Source organism: Semicossyphus pulcher, unplaced genomic scaffold (assembly GCF_022749685.1).
Source record: "Semicossyphus pulcher isolate SPU_LCO1_2020_fin unplaced genomic scaffold, fSemPul1.0.p SCAF_6, whole genome shotgun sequence".
NCBI classification, from domain to species: domain Eukaryota; kingdom Metazoa; phylum Chordata; class Actinopteri; order Labriformes; family Labridae; genus Semicossyphus; species Semicossyphus pulcher.
Window position 1 is genome coordinate 32,465,001 of NW_027211737.1, and position 19,168 is coordinate 32,484,168.

The window sequence follows — 19,168 nt, forward strand, 5'->3', positions numbered from 1 at the left end:
CCTGAAGGTTGTGATCTTTCCGCTCTCTTCTCCATCTTACCTTCTGCAGCTTTAAAGGGCATTTTTGTAACTTTTTATGTGATTTAAAATCAGTTTTAATGATAAATGTCGTCAGTTGAAGAAACCAATTTGTCAGTGCTGCAGTACTGACACACAATGCTCAGAGATCCTGCTTGTGGAGCTGGCCAACAGTGCCTACATGTACCAGGATGTATTGCATGAAAGTAGTTGGAACCTGAAATCAACATTATCATTCATATTTCACGTCTTAGAAACTGAATTTGTTTCAGGAAGGAAACAAAAGTGTTTCATATTTAGTTCATGTCACTGGAACACAGCCAAACACGAGAACAGCACTTTGACTCCCTCAGCGTTACATCCAAGGAAAATGGCCGCCGTGTGAATATGATAAACACCCAGTTAGCATTAGCACTGTGAGATGTCTGCTCGTACAAAACATCATAACATCCATCGTCTAAAATGTTCCCCTTTGCTGTTGTGTTTTGTGTTCGTGGTTGTAAGGTTGGTAAATAAGATGCTTTCTGCAGTTTACTGGAAATATAACGATATTAGGATTCTGCTACTTTTTTCTCTGAGCAGTTTTCAGTGAAATAATCACACAAAATAACTTTATTTAAACGTGTCTGATTAACATGAACTGCTGTCCTCGAAACAGCAGAGGTCTCATTGATGATTCATCTGACCCCTCTGAACTGTGAGAGCCTCTTTAGATAAAATATGTCTGAAAACAAGTTCATCACGAGCGGCATGTAAGTGTTTGATATTCATTAGTCGTGAAAGGTTGAAACTGTCTGCAGATGTCAGGACCGTCAGTAAATCTGGATCCTTAAAGCCAGTCGCCAAAGTTTGACTGAAAAAAAAAAGCTTTTATTTTGAAAGGCATCAGCACTTCTGTTCTAATAGATGTCACACAGTGTCACCGTTTCATTTTCATTTCATCTGTGAGATATTACTGCTGCGAGGACAGAGCTCTCCTCATCTCCTGTCAGCGTGTGTGTGTGTGTGTGTGTGTGTGTGTGTGTGTGTGTGTGTGTGTGTGTGTGTGTGTGTGTCATCTCCGTACCATCAGTCTGTTATTAAGAGCGGAGAGAGCTCAGCCAATGAGACGGCTTATTACTCTGAGTGTATTGAGTTCGTGCAGAGGAGCTCAGCACGCAATTTACATTTGATTTACGTGTCAATATTTTCTTTGCAAACATGCAGAACATTAAAAACGTCTTTTTGAACATAATAAAGTTTAGAGGTCTGCAGCGTACAGTCAGCATCCTTCTTAAGACTGGAATAGAGCTGCAACGTCTTCTGTTTGTCAGTTCGTAAATGTTTAGCTCTGATATAAACTGTCAGTAGATGATGTCATGCATGTTAAAGCTTTTCGTTCCATTTATTTCCTTAACTTTGAAATCTGTCTGCAGTTAATTTGAGTCTGGTTTACTTTACGTCATCATATCAATACAAGGACATTAAACACTTCAACCATGCCACTAACCTGAGCGTCTGTCCTCCTTTAGTCCTGGACTGGAGGATGACGGATCCGAACCACCCCATGAACGCTCTGATGCGTCTGAATCAGATCCACCCTGGCCTGCAGTACCGCCTGCTGTCCCAGTCCGGCCCGGTGCACGCTCCCGTCTTCACCATGTCTGTGGACGTCCAAGGAACCAGCTACCAGGCCACGGGCAACTCCAAGAGGACCGCCAAGCTCCAAGTGGCTCTGAAGGTACACAGCTTAAACTGTGACATCAGAACGTCTTCTACACCTGGGAGGCGGAGTTTCGTTATCTATATATGATGAAAACCCGCTGCTGAGACTGTGTTCTTTTAAAAGTCATTTCTCTCGTGTCTTTGGCAGTTTGTGTGTCTTTGTGTGTGTGAGTGTTTGTTTGGACCAATGACTACATAAAGATGGCCGACACATCTCCACCTCCTCTCGTTGTACAAACATGAAGCCAAACATGAGATTCAGATATTCTTTATTTATGAGCTATACTGCAGCCAGCCAGCAGGGGGCGATAGAGAGGGTTTGGCTTCACTTATAGGGAGCTGTCATGTCGGCCATCTTTTTATACCGTCTGTGGTCTGGACTTGTGTCGTTACACCTGTGTGTGTGCTTTAGTATAGAACAGGGACCATACGAGCTGTACTTGAAGTGTATTGTTTTTGTGTCTTACTGAAACCTGATGGTTGGAACATAATCGGGTTTTGAACGTGTAAAAAAAAAAACAATGGAGCCGTCAAACTCTGGATTACTGACAAACAGAAGATAAAGCTTTTATTCAACTTGTCAAATTTCACTGCAACACTTTGTCACAAACGTTTTCACCCCATCACTGAGAGCACAGACTGTCTGCATGTTGTTGTTGATGTTGTTGTTCATGATGATGATGATGATGATGATGATGATGATGATGATGATGAAGGCCACTTTGCAGCCTCTCTGCAGCAGCTGTTAGTGCCTTGCTCATGGACAGCTCATAGTTGATGGATGTGTGATTCATGTCCCATCTGTGCTGAGTTCAGGGACCGTCGGTGCATCACAGAAACTTTAATAAACTGATGAATGCTTTCGTCTTGTGTTTGGGCGTTCCGTGCCCTCCGCAGGCGCTGCAGGCTCTGGGCTTTGTCCTCGGCGGAGACGGAGACGTGGACTCGCTGAGCGCCGACGAGAAGTCAGATGGAGAAGGAAAGAACGACAGGATGTCCACCAGCTCCAGCTCCACCTCCATCACCTCCTCCACAGACACGCAGGAGGTGAGGAGCGCCCACACACACACACACACACACACACACACTGATTATTAACAAGTACACGTAAGGACTGGACTGCAGTGGCCTTTTTGTCCAATCCGAGCGTCACCAGCCCGTCATGTGATGGATGTTCTGCACTCATCACAACACTTACATTAAAAATTCAGTCATTCAGAATTCGGTCGTTGAAGTGTCGTCCTGTTCGGAGCGATGCTGCTGGAGGACTCGTGGCTGTTTTCCTACAGAGGTTTCATGCGCTCATTGGAAGGTTACTTTTCAGAAAAGTGTGCAATGTTCATGTAAAATGTCTTATTGTGTAATTTCTCAGTGTAACAGAGAGAATATTCACATTTCAGGAGGAATCACTGAACTTTCAGCCATCGAGCGAATCCGTCTCATGTTGGTTTGTGAGGATTAAAAATGATGAAATAGTATTTTTATAACAAAAGAACAAAATGTATAAAACAGTAAAACATCAGATTAAACATATAAAGAAAAACATCAGTAAAAAGCAGAAACATGACTTGGTTGTTTTTTATCACAGAAATATTATAACATGTCAGAGAAACAAAAATGTCAAATATATTTTTAACAATCACTTTATTTTCTACGGAAGCCCAAAGTGGACATGCATCCATACATTTTATTGACTGTGTTGTCACGTGATAACGAGTCATTTCAGTTGTTTTTTGACAACAGCGCTGCAACGTCACATGATCATAACTCATATCTCCATACATCTAGCTGTTAATTTAATTTAAATAATTGAATGAATGTCCCTTTGGGGATCAATAAAGTTATTGTTATTGTTAACATTGACACAGGCTCAGCTTACCTCATCAGTGTGGGCGTTGGCAGCATGGCATGTCCTGCTAAAAAATAAGTCAAAATCACCCAGTCGGACTTTATTCAGTTCAAACATTATTGCGTTCGTCCTCCGTGCTGTGAGGCTGATCCAACATGCTGTCGTACTTTAGGGAAACATTTAAAACGTCTCTCTCCTCTCCGTCTGCAGTCCAGAGCTCCGGGTCCGATCCTGACGGCGGGAGGTAAAAACCCGGTGATGGAGCTGAACGAGAAACGCCGCGGCCTCAAATACGAGCTGATATCAGAGAGCGGCAGCAGCTACGACAAACGCTTCATCATCGAGGTACACACACACACACACACACACACACACACTCAGTACCCTTCATAGATTTCCTGTCTCCCTTTCAGAGGCTCTTATTAGGAATTGATGAGAGAGGGAGCGTGTTTGATGTTCGCTGCTTCCTGCATTTCAAAACATCTTCACACATCTTCGAACACGAGGAGAGACAGAACATGAAACCAAAGTCATGTTCACTGAAATCAACCCGAGTGCCTTTTTACACTTTCATTGTTCTTTCATTGTTTTTGGGCCTCTAGTCTAAATTATTTCAACATTATTAAGCAGCAAAATCTCGTTTTTCTTTGGATTATTAATTCTATTAATCTTTTAATCAAGTCATCGCTTCATTCCTGCGAAGACACAAACATGCAGTCCAAAGGAACATGAAGCTTTACACAGACTTCATCAGGAGTCCTCTCTGTGACAGGTGGAGGTGGATAAGCAGGTCTTCCGGGGGACGGGTCCCAATAAGAAAGTAGCTAAAGCGAGTGCAGCGCTCGCCGCCCTGAACAGCCTCTTCTCCGGCTCCAAATCCACGAGCAACAAGAAGAAACGGCCGAACCCTCCTGTGAGTAAAACAAGCTGCAGTCAGAGCAGGGTCATGCAGCATCAAGTCTGCTGTGTGTGTGTGTTTATATACTCTGTGTGTGTGTGTGTGTGTGTGTGTGTGTGTGTGTGTGTGTGTGTGTGTGTGTGTGTGTGTGTGTGTGTGTGTGTTTGTGTAGCCAAAGCGACCCGTAGCCTCCGTGCTGACCCTCCCGGCTCTCGCTGCAAGACCTCCTCGAGTCCCCGTCATCCCCCGAGCTCCATACATCAGCACCCCGCCCACACACGGATACATCCCCCCAGGTGAGTCTAGCTGCACCACAAACCACCTGAACACACCTGTAGTCCTAAAAGCACAAGTTTGACACACTATCTGCTGCTGGGTTTTTGTCTTTTATATGATTTATAAGCAGGATAAAGGGCGAAGAACCAGATTAATTTCAGAATAAAAGCGCTGAAACTCTCGGATGGTCAATGGTTTGCACTTTGGTTGGGATCAGGGATGACATGATGTAGGAACTTTTCACAAATCAAAATCAAAGACACTCAAATTAATTCTCCTGTATCGCCCTCTCTCTCTCTCTCTCTCTCTCTCTCTCTCTCTCTCCTCTCAGGTTTCGGTGCTCCTTATGGTTACAGCCCTGCAGGCGCCCTCCCTCCCTACGGTAAACTCACAGTCCCTTCACCTGATCAATAATCCATCACTTGATTTGTTCATCACTTCATCCAAACATTTGAGTTCTTTTTTTCTTTATTTTTCCTCAGGTTTTCCCTCCAGAATGCCCTCAGTAGTTCTCCCCGTCATCAGAGTCCCCACAACATACCCACCTGTCCCCGTCACCCACCTGTACCCCTATTAGGACCCTTACCCAACTCACCCACCTCTCCTCACCTATTTATTTATACTGACTGTTACTGTGTTCACAACAAACCTCTAACACCAGCACTGGATTCTTTTTACCAGTACCCACAGTCACACCCAGCATGTTCCCTCTGAGCTACGTTAGCAGCTAATTTAATTGGTCATTATAAAGTCACGTTGCAACGACAGGTGTGTGAACACAGTTTGACAGATAAGCTCTTTGATTATTCAAACAAGATGCAATGAGACACTGAGTTCAGGATTTATTGTGCTGCAGAGTGGAAAACATGGTCAGGTAAATCTCACAGCAGGGAGCTAACGGTATACTAGCGGCTACAGTTTAATCGAACCATGAACCACTGCAGAGCCAACTAAAAGTCAATACACAGTCACTGTAGGGAACTTAAAATCAATGGCCTCGTCAATACAGAAAACTCCTCAATAAATAAGCATTAAAATATAAATATATACAAGTATCCTCTGTTACATACCAGAGAAACATTTCGTCCAGTTTGCCTATTTTTCATTCACAATACGATGTTAAGTTCCCTAAACTAAATGTCCACCATGATAGCTAATTTAAAAAGCCACAGTAGGGAACTAAATGAACATTCATTTAAACTTGGGAAACATCGAGATATTTAAATATAGTAGCTTAATAATGTCCACTGTAAGAATCCAAATGTACTCTGGTGGAATGAAAGAAATAGTTCCCTTAAAGCAGATGTTTAGCTCCAAACAGGATATTAAGCTCCTTTTTATGGATACATTATGTTTTATATATATATATTTATGTATACATATATATATATATAAACAAAAACTATTCCCAAATCAGGAAGCTTAAAAAAAATACCTGTCAGGAACCAAACATACTCTGGAAGCCTTAAAGAAAAGGTGTCTCTAAAGTTAGTTTTTTTTTATGTTTCCAAAAAGGAAACAAATAAAAAAAAAGTTAAACAATTATTAAGTTAAATTAAGAATACAAACTCCTGGGGGTTACATAGGGAACCAAATAAATCAAAGTTGCACACCAGATGCATAACAGAATATGGATCTTGAGTTAGTTCCCTGAATACAATGTACTGAACTAACTCAACATCCATTCTAAATTAACAGCCACTATATAGGGAACTATAATAACACCAGCTGCTCACAATGACAAAAATACCAACTTCAGGGAACTAAATAAACACATACAACTCACAGGCTAGCAAATATACAATTTAAATCAGTGAAGTAAATTATTTAACTGCAGGGAACTAAAAATATTAGCAACTAATCACCTCTCACTCCTGTGAAACAGGGAACATAGGGAACTAAACATCCTCTTTATGGGAACTAATTCAACATCCACTAAAACCAGTCACTGCAGGCAAGTAAAGACATTTACTGTCACTGTAGGGGATTTTATAAACAAGCACTGACTACTTAAATATTTAATGTAGAGAGCATAAAGAATATCAGGGAACCAAAGAAAGCTATTGCAGGGAACTAAGTCAAACTAAATAGAACACAGATATAGACCATATAATGGAACTGATCAAAGAGCTTTGTTCGTCCAAAGGTAAATATTTCTTTTGAACTTTGTTGTATTTTATTTTCTTTGTGGTTTCTTATCATGTTTAAAGTTTCTTTAAAAAACAAACAAACAGGTTTACAATAATCGGCTGCACTGAGAAACGTTTTCCTTTTCTTTGGACACTGAACGTCCACGTTTACAGCAACTGTTGAACTTCTGAGCCGTTTTGTGTTGAGTTTAAAAAAACTTTCTTTTCAGAGAGATTTTATTTTGACCTGTTTGTAGGTTCAATTCTGTTTAAATAAATTATTATTTTTGTCAACCGCTGAGTAAGTTGTGTTTTGTAAAACTTTATCCTGATTCATACACATTTTATACACGCATCGACACAACAGAATACCTTTAAAATCTTTGACTTATATAAGACTAATGACTTATATAAGATGTGTGAATTTGTAATTCAGTTCATCACTTCCTGGAATCTTACTTTTCATAGTTTTATTTGTGATTTCTATGAATAATTATAACATTGTACTCACGGAGTTAATTCTCGAGATCTGGGAGTGCAACAACATCACGATAGAGAAGTCAAGAATTACAAGCAGTCAGATGTTCAGACAGGTTCAACACCTACCACACACAGACGGCTGATATATATCGTAATACCTACACAACTACACTACTCGTCATAGCTACATGCATACATTAACTTTAATTAAAACTAAATCCTATTAGAGGCTATCCAAATGTCTTTGGGAAATTAAAACAAAACGTAAAATGATCCCCAAAACTGTTAAAATCAATCACAGTGTACAACCCACTTCCTGCTTCACTTTCAACCGGCTGTATGTCGTTTACAATGGTATCCTGCAAATGTTAGCATGCCCAGCTAACTAGCTTCCGAACTCCACAAACATTAGCACGCCCAGCTAACTAGCTTCCAACTAACAATTATAAAGAAGTGCTACTTCCATGTTCACATGGCGTCCATTTTCATCTGACATCACATATTTAGCTGTTTCCAATATTAACCATGTAGCTAGCTAGCTAGCTAGCTAAGATGAATATAATCTGTTGATGACAATGCTCATGTTTGCTGGAAAATGTAGCCGGCTAGAAATATTATGTGAACTTAAGAACCACTAAATTAATTATGATTTCGACTATTTTTAATATAAAACTAGAAATAGGAGGTGTAGCAACAGTGATTAAGGACAGGAAATGAGGGTCAAACTATCAAAATAAGATGCTAGTTTCAAAAAAACTAACGACTCACATTGACAGCCCATATTAGCAGTTTGTATTTGCAGTTTAGCAAATTAGAACACTACCCACTACCCACAATTCAACTGTGCTGGAGGGAATCTTCTTGGTAGTCCGTATCATGGATTATGTTAACCTGCGTTGTCTCCTGTCTGTAGGCGGTCTGTACATCGACAGTGCCTATTACCAGCCGCAGACCATCGCTACGCCCATCATCATCCACCTCGGCCCTCAGGATCTTTTCTGACCCCGCCGACTCTGCAGCGCCCGGGCTTCCTGTTTGATCCCTTGCCCTTATTAAACTCTGTCAGCGCCCCTCAGTTACTTTCCTTCAACACGAGACACAGCAGCAATATTGAAAGCAATATGGAGGGGAAAACACCTCGGGCAACTTTCCAGGTCTGGTCTAAGCGGAGGAGAAGGAGGACGCAGCCGAGACTGTCAATAAAACACTAAGCAATATTTCTCCCGCCTTCAGGGACTCGACGTGTTCCAGAGCAACTGAATTTGAGGTTGCTGATTTTAAACAGACCATCAGCACATTCACAACAATGTGACCGACTGTACGTAAATATATTTACTATCTGTACATATGGATGTATGTGAGTTTTCAATATATATAAATATATAAACATGTTAATATGTTTGATTATGTAAAACCCAGAAACGGGTAAAGACACATATTTATAATATATCTCTGAATGTAAATACAGTAATGAATGAATCTCTATGGAGGCAGAGGAGTGCCTTAAAAAATATTTACATCTCTAAAAATTGGAAATATATGTGGAAATATAAAAAAAAATATTTAGTTTAAAATGTGGAAATATTAAGATAAAAATATCTAAGAATAAATAAATGTGAGAATATAATGACAAAAATATAAAAGAATGATTATTTTTTAATTTAAAATTCATTTGTATCTATTTATTTATACATACATAGATATATTCATTTATTTTATACATGGAAATAACACATTTATTTCTCTTTATATTACTGTTTCTTTTTCTCAATTTACTTCTTAACTCCTTTATTGTTACTCTTTTTTTTTTCTTTATTGTTACTCTTTTTTTCTTTATTGTTACTCTTTATACTTCCACAGTTATTTCCCTTGTCTTTTATAGAATTATTTCTTTTTTATTGCACTCCTATGACTCCATCACTCCCAGATATTAACTATCTATAAATATTTAAAGTTAAATACATTTTACAAACTGTCTATGACACTGTATTGGTATGTTGATGGTATATAATCCCTATTTAAATACAATTACACAAACTACACTAAATCATTGTATAATTTCCAAAAACAAACAATCTGACAATAAGATAACAATTGATGTCTTAATTAATGACTTCCTGAATTGACAGTTGTTGTAAACTCGCCTTCTGTTCCACATCTGTTGGGTTTAAATCAATGGTTCCCAGCCCCCACAGAGGTCAAAGGACAAATCTTAACAGGTCACAAGATGATTATCAGGAGAAAAAACATATTTCAACACATTATTTTGTCTTTTTCTCATTTACCATTCTTTGTTTTAAACTCACACCAGACAGAATACTGAAAAACGACTGGTTTAAATGGTTGTAGATGATCCTAAATAAAAAAAGGGTCAGGGTTTTAAAAACTTGCTATCTATGCTAATTAATACATAAACAAATGTTTCTCCTATTTCTGCCATAACTTATTTTGTATGGCAATATTTAAACATACTGCAAAAAGTAATAGTATAAAGAATCAATTAAGAAACTGTTGATTAATGTCTGTTTATGGCTATTATAATAAATTACCAGACAAATCCAGATATAAATCCTTACATGGATCCATAAATCCTAACAGGTCTGACAGGAAGCACACGTGTCTGAAGCAATATTCACCTCAGGAACCTTCAAACCAACAGAAATGCAAACTTTATCTGATCATGTGACTCAAACAAATGAAAAATAATGTCAACAAAGTTTCTGTGTTTGTAGACGACTGGATGATTTGACAGAATGTGAATGTGGATATTTTAAATACCCAACGTGATAATCTGTATTGTTTTAGTGTTGATGAATGTCGGAGAATATAAAACAAATTTCACTTATTCTGCAGAATATTTATCAGGGACAAAAACCTAAAGGTTCACAATCACAAAGAGATTATAATCATAATCTTATTATCAATTTAACAATTTAAACATTGATTATTTTAAAGTATAAAGTCTGTCTTAAGGTTGCAATATTTGGCGTATAGAAACATTCATGCAAGGAATTAAAGACCTTTTAATTGTCTGAAGTTGTGATCAAAGTCTGTACGGAAGTTCAATAATGACAAAAGTTTCTGGGTTGATGTGAATTTTAAATCATGATTAAAGATGTTTTGGAAGGAAAAAAGTATTTAAAAGTAGAAGTTCTCAGATCTTTGACTTCAGTAAAATCCAGAATCAGGTTTATTGCCAAGTGAGTTTACACTTTGTTTTTGTGTTTTGAATACAGAAATAGAATAAGACTTTACTTTACATAAATAAAATAAAATAATCAATAAAAAATGTAAACAATATTATATAAAATACGTTCAATAAGTGACATGCCTCTGTAACAGGAATGTGCAGGATGATGGTTGGATGACGTTCAAAATGTTTGGCATCAAACTGTAAAAGTACCAAAAGTAAACGTGCATTTTAGGCAGAATGAATCTTTTTAAAATCATGTCCTGCTACATATTTCAGGCGTAATAGCGCCATTGTAAAAAAATAAATAAATAAAGGAGTCAGAGGAGAAGAGTAACGTTCAGAGAAAAAACTCAAAAATTCAAGATTAAAGTCGTACATTTCCGAGAACAAATCTCACAAATATACGCAAGGCTCAAAAAGGTTCCTATCAACACTATTTTCATAGCTTTTGTTTCTCGCAGTTTTATGACTTTATAATGTCACAAATCTGCTATTTTTCTTAGAATATTTTTCTTCTCCTCCGGCTCCATTTTTTTTTTTCTGGCCCTAATACGCCGTCCTAGTCTTTGATGCTTTTAAATCTGAACTTACTGATGCAACTCAAATTGATTTTAATCTAAATCAATTGTTTTGTCGTATTTGAACTTCCATACTTTTAGTTTAATTCAGCTCCAACAGTTTTCTTTGAGTTTTCTTCTCTGAAAACACAACCAGGATTTTAATATTTTTAGGATTTTAAGAGTTTTTCTGGTTGGAAACAAAAAGAAATGGAAAATTTGGAGATTAAAAAAAAAAAAAGAAATGGAAAAATAATGAAAGACGTTTGACAATTTGTGTTTCTAACCTTCTTTTCATCAGGGTGAGTGTTCCTCTGTTTACACCCGGCTGCTGCGGAGATAATTTAATCTGAGGGAACAAAAGGAGAGAAACAAAGTCTGATTACACACCGAGAGAATCCCAGACAAACACAAACAAAACATTTAACAGCTGTTTCTAAATCTGAGGCACTTAATGAGAGAAGAATGTGCCGGCCGGCCGTTTGTCGCTCTGCAGGACGATTATTTCTCTCCAGTTTCCAGCAGAAATCTCACAACACACAGCAGAGTGAAATCACAGCACAGAGAGTCAAACACTTTAATTCTGCACAGAAACAGGAAACATCAGTTTATCGTCCCCGCAGCGTCGAGCAGAGGAAATAAGAACAGTCAGTCACAGAGCCGATGTCTCTCCCTGATGGTTTCTGACTGAAATATTTATTTAAATAAACTTTCATTATCCTTCAGAAGTGGTTTGTTTGGCCTCAATATTCCTTTTGTTTTTACAGCACTGCAGTCACTAAACTCATTTCTCTGTTGTCTTCTGGGAGCTTTTCAGCAGAGAGTACGAACCTTGATATGATGAAAAATTCCCTCAGAATGCAGAAATTTAAACGCGTCTGTTCCCACTTTAATGCTCAACAGTTTTGTTTTCTCTCCTCTTCATCATCTTTTAGTTTGACAGGATGACTTCTTGATTTTTTTGCATAAAAACTCTGCACTTAAATATCCCTGCTCACACTTTGTCTCTGCTCGCGCTCAGATTGTTTGCATTCACATATTTTGTTGCTTGCACAGATTTCCTGCGCTCACAGCCGAAGCTCAAACACACGGACTCATTTCTTAATTACAGAATGCACACGGTGAAGGCCAGAAGGAGCTTCAATGCAAACACGATCATATTTACACAAGTTGCACAGTCCATTTTTATTCATTTAAAAAAAAAAGAGTCCGTTACACAGTTAGAGCTGCGTCCACAGCAACAGTTAACGAGGTGAATGTGACCGCAGGAATCTGATGGAGGTTCTCTGTCTCGTCTCTGTCAGAGTCTGCTGACATTTTCTTTTTCCATTCACCGTCTTTAAACGCCGTATCACGTCCTGCGTCCTGTTTCACGTGTACTTCATGGGCCGTCTTCAGTTTTGTCGATCTATCTTTCGTAGCGTCAGTGTTTGCATCGTTGAACCTTCATTGCTTTCTCGCTGCTCGTTTGTCTCTTTTCTTTTGTTACCTCAGTAAACAAGCCGACGTCAAACTTCTTTTGGTGGATTGATATGATTACAGTTGATTACACCGGAATTTGTGATTAGAGCTGCATCCCTAGTAACAGTCTGTTCTTCATAGCAACGGTCTGTTATAGAGAAATAGTAGACCTCAGAATGCCGTAATCACCCAATCAGAATCAAGTATTTAACACAGGTTAAAACCTAGCATGTAGCTGACTGCATCAGGTCAATGTGCGCTTTTGTGGGAAATGTGTTACAAGGACTGTCCTTGCAGGTGCGCGCTGCGGACGTAGGAGAGGACAGCGGATGAGCAACAGAGGAGCAGCCCCGCCTACTCCCCGAACAAAGTATCCAGAGCTGTATAGACAGAGAGTTGCATCAGTGGAGGTTCAATATGCTCCATGATCCACCATTGTGATGTCACAACTCTCTCTCTCTACGGCTCTGAAAGTACCGTCAGTCAGTCAGTCACATACAGACCCATGTGTAGGGCTCATGTATCAATATCAAATGTATTTCACTGCCTAATATCGGGGTATCGTCCCGTTTCGTTCGTCTCTGGGGATCTACGAACGAACACTATGTGCTCATTTGCTGTTACTCAGTTTCCTGGGGGCCTCTGAGGTCGGTGGCGCGAGTTCTGTAGACAGCTCAGGTGCGTTTGTAACCTGTAAACTGTGCAAATAAACTGAGTGAGAAAGAACACCATCTACTATTGTTATTTTGAACACTCATCATCAGTAACACTGTCATTGATTCAGTCTGTCAGAAGTGGAACAAAAGCAATACATTCATATTTGACAAACTTTAAACTTCAGCAGTTTTCAAAAAAGTGTTTTTATCTCGATGTCAAAACACTTTTTCTTCTTATCCAGCAGAGGTGTAAATCATTTGATATGTCAAAAAGCATTTTTATTTTAACAGTAAATGATGTTAAAATACAAACTGTTTTATTTACTGATGTTTACATCAGCAGTCTTTAACACCTGCTGACCCTCGATGACCCTGCAGCTCCACCAGACCACAGCAGGCCAGCAGACATGAACAGACGTGATCTTTTACAACACACTTAGAGATAAAGATAAAAATAACAAACAATTCTGTTCTTCCAGAAGTTTCCAATCTCCAATGTTTCTCATGTCCTCTGTTTCCTGCAGCATCTTCCTCCTGCGGCAGGAAACAGAGTGTCTTTGTGTTTGCAGAGTTGTTGTCTCTTGTTGAAGACATTCAGACGTCGTGACGCCTCTGTACTCGATGAAATCCGCGCTGAAGGATGTTTTCTGTTTGCTTTCTGAGGCAGCAGCGTGCGGGTGCAGACGGGGAGGACGATCAGATGGAGGTTCAGATCCTGTCGGTATTTTTAGCGGGGATGAAGGAGCCAGAAGGTGTTGGATTTCACTACGTGGGCACATGCCGCCTCACTGAGGCAGGCTGTCATCCCATAGCAGCGCTCAGGACCATGATGCATTGCAGCACAGTTTGTTACCTTCTCAGATGCAGACACCTCTGAGGAAGAGGGACGATCACACACACAACATTCAGCCTTTATAATTATAAGATCTGAAATTAAGACAAATATGCACTTTATCTTTTATTTACTTTGACTTGTTAAATAAATTATTCCCGGCATAAATATTAAACTCATTTTCCCTTTTTCCAAAATTCTCTGCATTAACTAAGTGATCTTTTTTTTTCTCACCACCAAACTAAAATCTGATCCTCTCGTCTGCAGCTGCAGCAAACCCTCAAACTCTGTCTGAGCGCTCAGCCTGATGGGAGGTTTAAAGTGTGACCACAGCGCCCTCTGCTGGTGAAGTTTCGGAGGGTCTCACAGTTTGATAAATGCTGTGAAAAATGTAAAAAAATATATATAAAGTAAAGAAACTGTAAATACTTGGAAGTAGGAAAGGAAAGACATGCATGAGGAAACGATGAAGGACAGGAAGTAAGGAAACATATGATGCTTTAAAAAGAACCTCTCCTCCTGCAGGACTTAAATTGAACCACTAGGTGGCAGCAAACATCTGGAGAGTCTGACCTGAGATCAGCTGCAGCAGAAACACTGAACTCTTTGTCTGTTTAAACACTCTTTAGATTCTGAGACGAGCTGAACTCTTGCAGCTGCTCTGAGCTCGTACAGAAAGCTTCACACTGTTACCTCCAGCACATCTAAAGCTGCGTGTTCGTCATGAGGAAGCTCTGACGTTTCACCAGTCCCCCAAAAAACGGCTTTTTCTCATGGTGCTTAATCCCAGATTACACAACCCGACGCGATCACTGCTTTAATTCTTGGAGCTGAAACAGAAAAGATTTCACTTCTGTAAAACTGAATCCTCTGGGATAAATAAAGTTGTCTCCAACTCAAACATCTGTCAAACTGAGCGCGTGGCATGTCGTGATGAGCGCCTACCTCGCAGCAGCAGTTTAAAGAGGAAGAGTAAACGACAGAGACGGTCGGAGAAGCTAAAGACAAATGTCTGGAACAGAAGACGAAGAGCTGAAACAGCTCGTCAGCGCTTGTTTGGAGGTGTTTCAGGTTTAAGTGTAACAATAATCATCAAAGAGGTCATGAAACCTGCGTCTGCGCCGCAAAGCAACACGACTAACTTGTTGAAGCAGCTGAAAGAACAAAGTGCAGCATGATGAGTGTGTGAAGGCCGAGAGGGAGAACGAGCTGCTCCCCGTCCTCCAGCGTCACGTCAGACATCCAGAACAGAGACGCTGCACAGAGACACACTGTCATTACCCATGATGCACCACATTCAGAACCTCATTTTAAGTCTTAATTTGATGCTAAATTTGTACATGAGCCTGAATGCAGCACAGAATGGAGCTGAGAGTTGCTCTGTTTATTTAAATGTGAAAGTAGAATAAAAAATGTCCCTTAAATTAATAAATAATCGTGATCTCAGCATTGATCAAAATAATTGTGATTATAATTTTCAGATTCTGATTCAGACGACTTCATTGATCCCACGGAGGGCAATGCATTTATAACTGACTCCGTCACAAGCTCACAAACAACAACATCTTATAACTGTGCAGCCCCGACAGTCAAACGCTGCTCTGAAGCCTGATCACATCCGGCTTCGTTTACAATCTGAAGCTTTTTCTTAAAGTGACAGAGACGCTCTGGGTCTCTCTCTCACACCTGGATTCATCACGTCCGTCGCCTGCACACCTCTGTCTGTGTTCTGCTTTGTTTCACAGCTCACATCATGCTTAAGATTTACAGTCATGGCCTCGGAGCAGAGTTACAACAAAGAGAACATCAGATTGTCTCGATGTAAAGGCACTGCAACCCATTCTATAATGAGGATTTACATGTTCGTCACAAGCAACATGTAACATGTAGAATCATAGAGCGACACAAAGTGACTCCATGCACCTTTAAATTTCATCATACTGGAGTTTTAAGTAGTTTTTTCAGACAAACAATAAATTCAGACACATTAAATCAGCCTCTGGAACTTGTGAAAAAAATAGTGGACATAATACTGATCAGATTAAATGATATGGAAATGAAGGATTGCAGCCGTAACTCAGGACACAGAGAGCTGTAAGAGAGTCACATGTTTGGGTGGAGATCAGCTGAGGTCTGCAGCTCGCTGTGGTTCGGTGCTGCTGCTGCACCTGCAGATCATGAGACGCCTGAAACAGAGCGGCCGTCTCCTCCGCACACTGAGACGGATTGTACAGAAGCTGCCAGAGGCTAATCGATCCGGCTGAGGCCCAGAATCACCCCGACCCCCCCACTGAGAGCCCCCGAGTAGAGGAGACAAACATTAGAGTGTTTGTGTTGACTGAAATAACTGTTTATTATTTCTGACTTATTGGAAATCCATGAAGAAGAGCGGAAACCGACAAAGCAGTCGCTGATGACCCAAAGAGTCTCTGACGAATCTTCTTCTGTTTACAGATCATTTCACAGATCGATCAGAGGCCAGTTTATTTACTGATAAACAATATGAACATTTACTGCTGCACAGAAAACAGTTAGAGCGGCAAAGATATGGTAATAAATCAATTAATTATGACCTGCTAAATTAAGTGTCAACAGTTTTTTTAAAGTGCAATAATTGTTGTAGAAGTTTCTTTGAACAAAGGTTCGATTCCAGATTCTAAAGTTGGCAAATACAAGACTTTAAAGACTGAACGGTCATTGATAAATGGAGGGGGGACACATACTTACTGTTATGGACTGTTGGTAATTGCCCCAGGTTTTATGTTCAGGCTTTAACACTGGTTAGTTCATCACTGGGGAATACATGAAGTCAATGTAGGAGCCTGACAGCTGACGTGAAGTCTGCGTGTGACTAAATTAACCACATTAAAAATACATTTCACACTCTGGGAACAAGAACTGTTTCTTCCGTTTGCTCTCCAGCAGCAGGAAGGCTGCAGAATTAAATATTAATGCAACCTCTGCATACTCCATACCCTCCATAAACTACAGATCATTTTGATTCTCTATAATAAATCTATTGGTTAATAAAAACATAACAATTTCTTCATCCACAAATCACTTGTTTCTCCCCACAAAGCTCACGTTCTCATTTTCACTTTTATCCTTTCAGCTTTGTTCTTCTCATTCCGACTTTATCTTCTAAATGTAAAATAAAAAAATAAACGCGGCCTCTGAATAATTGCAAAGATGAGGTTCTGATGATGTTCATAAAAACTCCCTCAAAACAGAACTCAGAAAGTTGTCAAAAATGTTGATACCCTAGTTGCCGAGGTGACATAATATACTTCACATTTGATAAACACCTGTTTTTTGTTGATGTTAAAAAACGTTTAATTGAAGTATTGCATTTTAGATTTTGGCTCTAGAGTTACTTGCAATATGGAAAGAGGTTGTAACCGCTTGTCGCTGTCTGAAAAGTAAAGTAACCAGTTTGTTCTGAGCAATAAAACAAATAAATGTTGTTGTAGATCGTCCCCTTTTGTTCCTACATTATGACTGTAAACTTGTGAACACCAGAAGCCCTTTGTCAAACCGTTACATCACTTTACTGATCGACTATTTGGCTCATTTTTGTAATGGCACGCCACAACTAAAAAGAATCTGTCCTGTAGGGGGCGTAACTACAAGAGGAAGTCCTTTAGTCTGTCATCTCTCTGCTGAAGATGCTCGTGTGATTTTTACAGCAGCAGGAAGCAGATCTGACGACCTGCCTCCCACGAAAAAACATCTCCGTCCAGTTAATTCTCGAGTCCCCACAATGTGACTGAATTAACGGGTGTCCCCACAATGTCACTAAAACAAACACACACACACACACACACACACACACACACTACATATTCCTCCACAGTAGTCCACAGATGACACTCCTGCTGTTTTCAATGATTAATCAGCTGCTGGTTTTATTATTGATGCCGTGTTTGTGTGCAGCAGAGAAGCGTCCCTGAATAATGGATTGAACCCCGACTCTGCTGAGCTGCTTTTGGGGAGAGTAAGGGAGCAAGGAGGGTAGGAAACAGGGAAGGAAAGATCATGGGAAGAGGTCATGATCGTCTCATATCTTTTCTTGTTTTAGCTGTTAAAAACATTTAATATGTTTAAAATGCCCTTTTTGGTTTGATGCTGTAGGTTTCCCTTTTTTTTTACTTCCTTTTGTAAATACTGGAGCTGTGTGCTTGTGTGAAATAATTATGCTGTAATTTACACCCTAAGAAATCCGTATGGTAACAAGTTTTCATTCATATCGTTTAATTGCTTTTTTGGCAAAAGTTGTGAAACAATCTTCTGAGAGGATTAAATCTTCGATCTCGAAGTTGAAACCATCTCGTTTTGTACGGTTTGTTGTTCCCTGTTGATGGTCTGGGAAGATAAAAAATCATCTTGGCAATAGTCACAGCTGTCACAACATTTGACCCATTAAAAGTAGTAAGTTGTGTAATGTTTGCATCGTATCATAGACGATGAAATATTCAGAATTAAATAACACAAAGGACCTTTCTTCACTTTACATGACCTTTAACCTTTCTTATATATCAGCAGCAGTAGATCACAGGAAACAAAACATCTCCATAGATTAATGTCACAGTTTACAAGATACATTTTTTTTTTATTATGTACATTCTCGCACAACTTATGTAATAATATGTTTCCAAGAATAAACCAAATGTGTTCAAATGTATGTTTAATCAGCGTGAGGAGCCCGGTGACGGTGACTGTTGGAAACGAAGGCTGAAGTCTTCTACTTCCTGTCGACACACAAGACATTACGCCGTGTGTGCTGCAGCTGCTACAAGGAAACACTCTGCGGCACGTCCGCTCTGTGGACGGTCCGTTTATGTGGCCACAGGGTTATTAACCAACACCAGGGCGCGGTGTCGCTGCTACGGGTATACACTCACTGAAAAGCTGACTCGCATAACTAAAAAGCTCTGAAAGCGTAACCTAGCCGACATAGTGTGCCCGCAGCAGCTGCTGCTGTGCGTGCTAAAAGTTCACATCCAGGTGACAAAACAGGATGCAGCCCCGGGACTGGGACACAGCGACAGACTGCACTGATGAAGGGCTATACAAAAGTGATGTCAGACTGACTACTGTCGTGGGAAACCAACAGCA

At 39.7% G+C, this 19,168-nt stretch overlaps 1 protein-coding gene across 1 annotated transcript in view; it reads left to right on the forward strand.

Annotated features, from left to right (window-relative positions):
* LOC138610186 (spermatid perinuclear RNA-binding protein-like) overlaps positions 1–8,927 on the forward strand; it is a 68,490-nt gene extending 59,563 nt beyond the window's left edge. Inside the window, exons 12-18 of the mRNA XM_069682896.1 lie at positions 1,530–1,738; positions 2,620–2,769; positions 3,782–3,916; positions 4,344–4,484; positions 4,642–4,765; positions 5,077–5,127; positions 8,268–8,927. Coding sequence (XP_069538997.1) covers positions 1,530–1,738; positions 2,620–2,769; positions 3,782–3,916; positions 4,344–4,484; positions 4,642–4,765; positions 5,077–5,127; positions 8,268–8,356 — 899 coding nt within the window. The 3' untranslated portion in view covers positions 8,357–8,927. The remainder of the gene's footprint in view (positions 1–1,529; positions 1,739–2,619; positions 2,770–3,781; positions 3,917–4,343; positions 4,485–4,641; positions 4,766–5,076; positions 5,128–8,267) is intronic.
* The last annotated feature ends 10,241 nt before the right edge of the window (positions 8,928–19,168 follow it).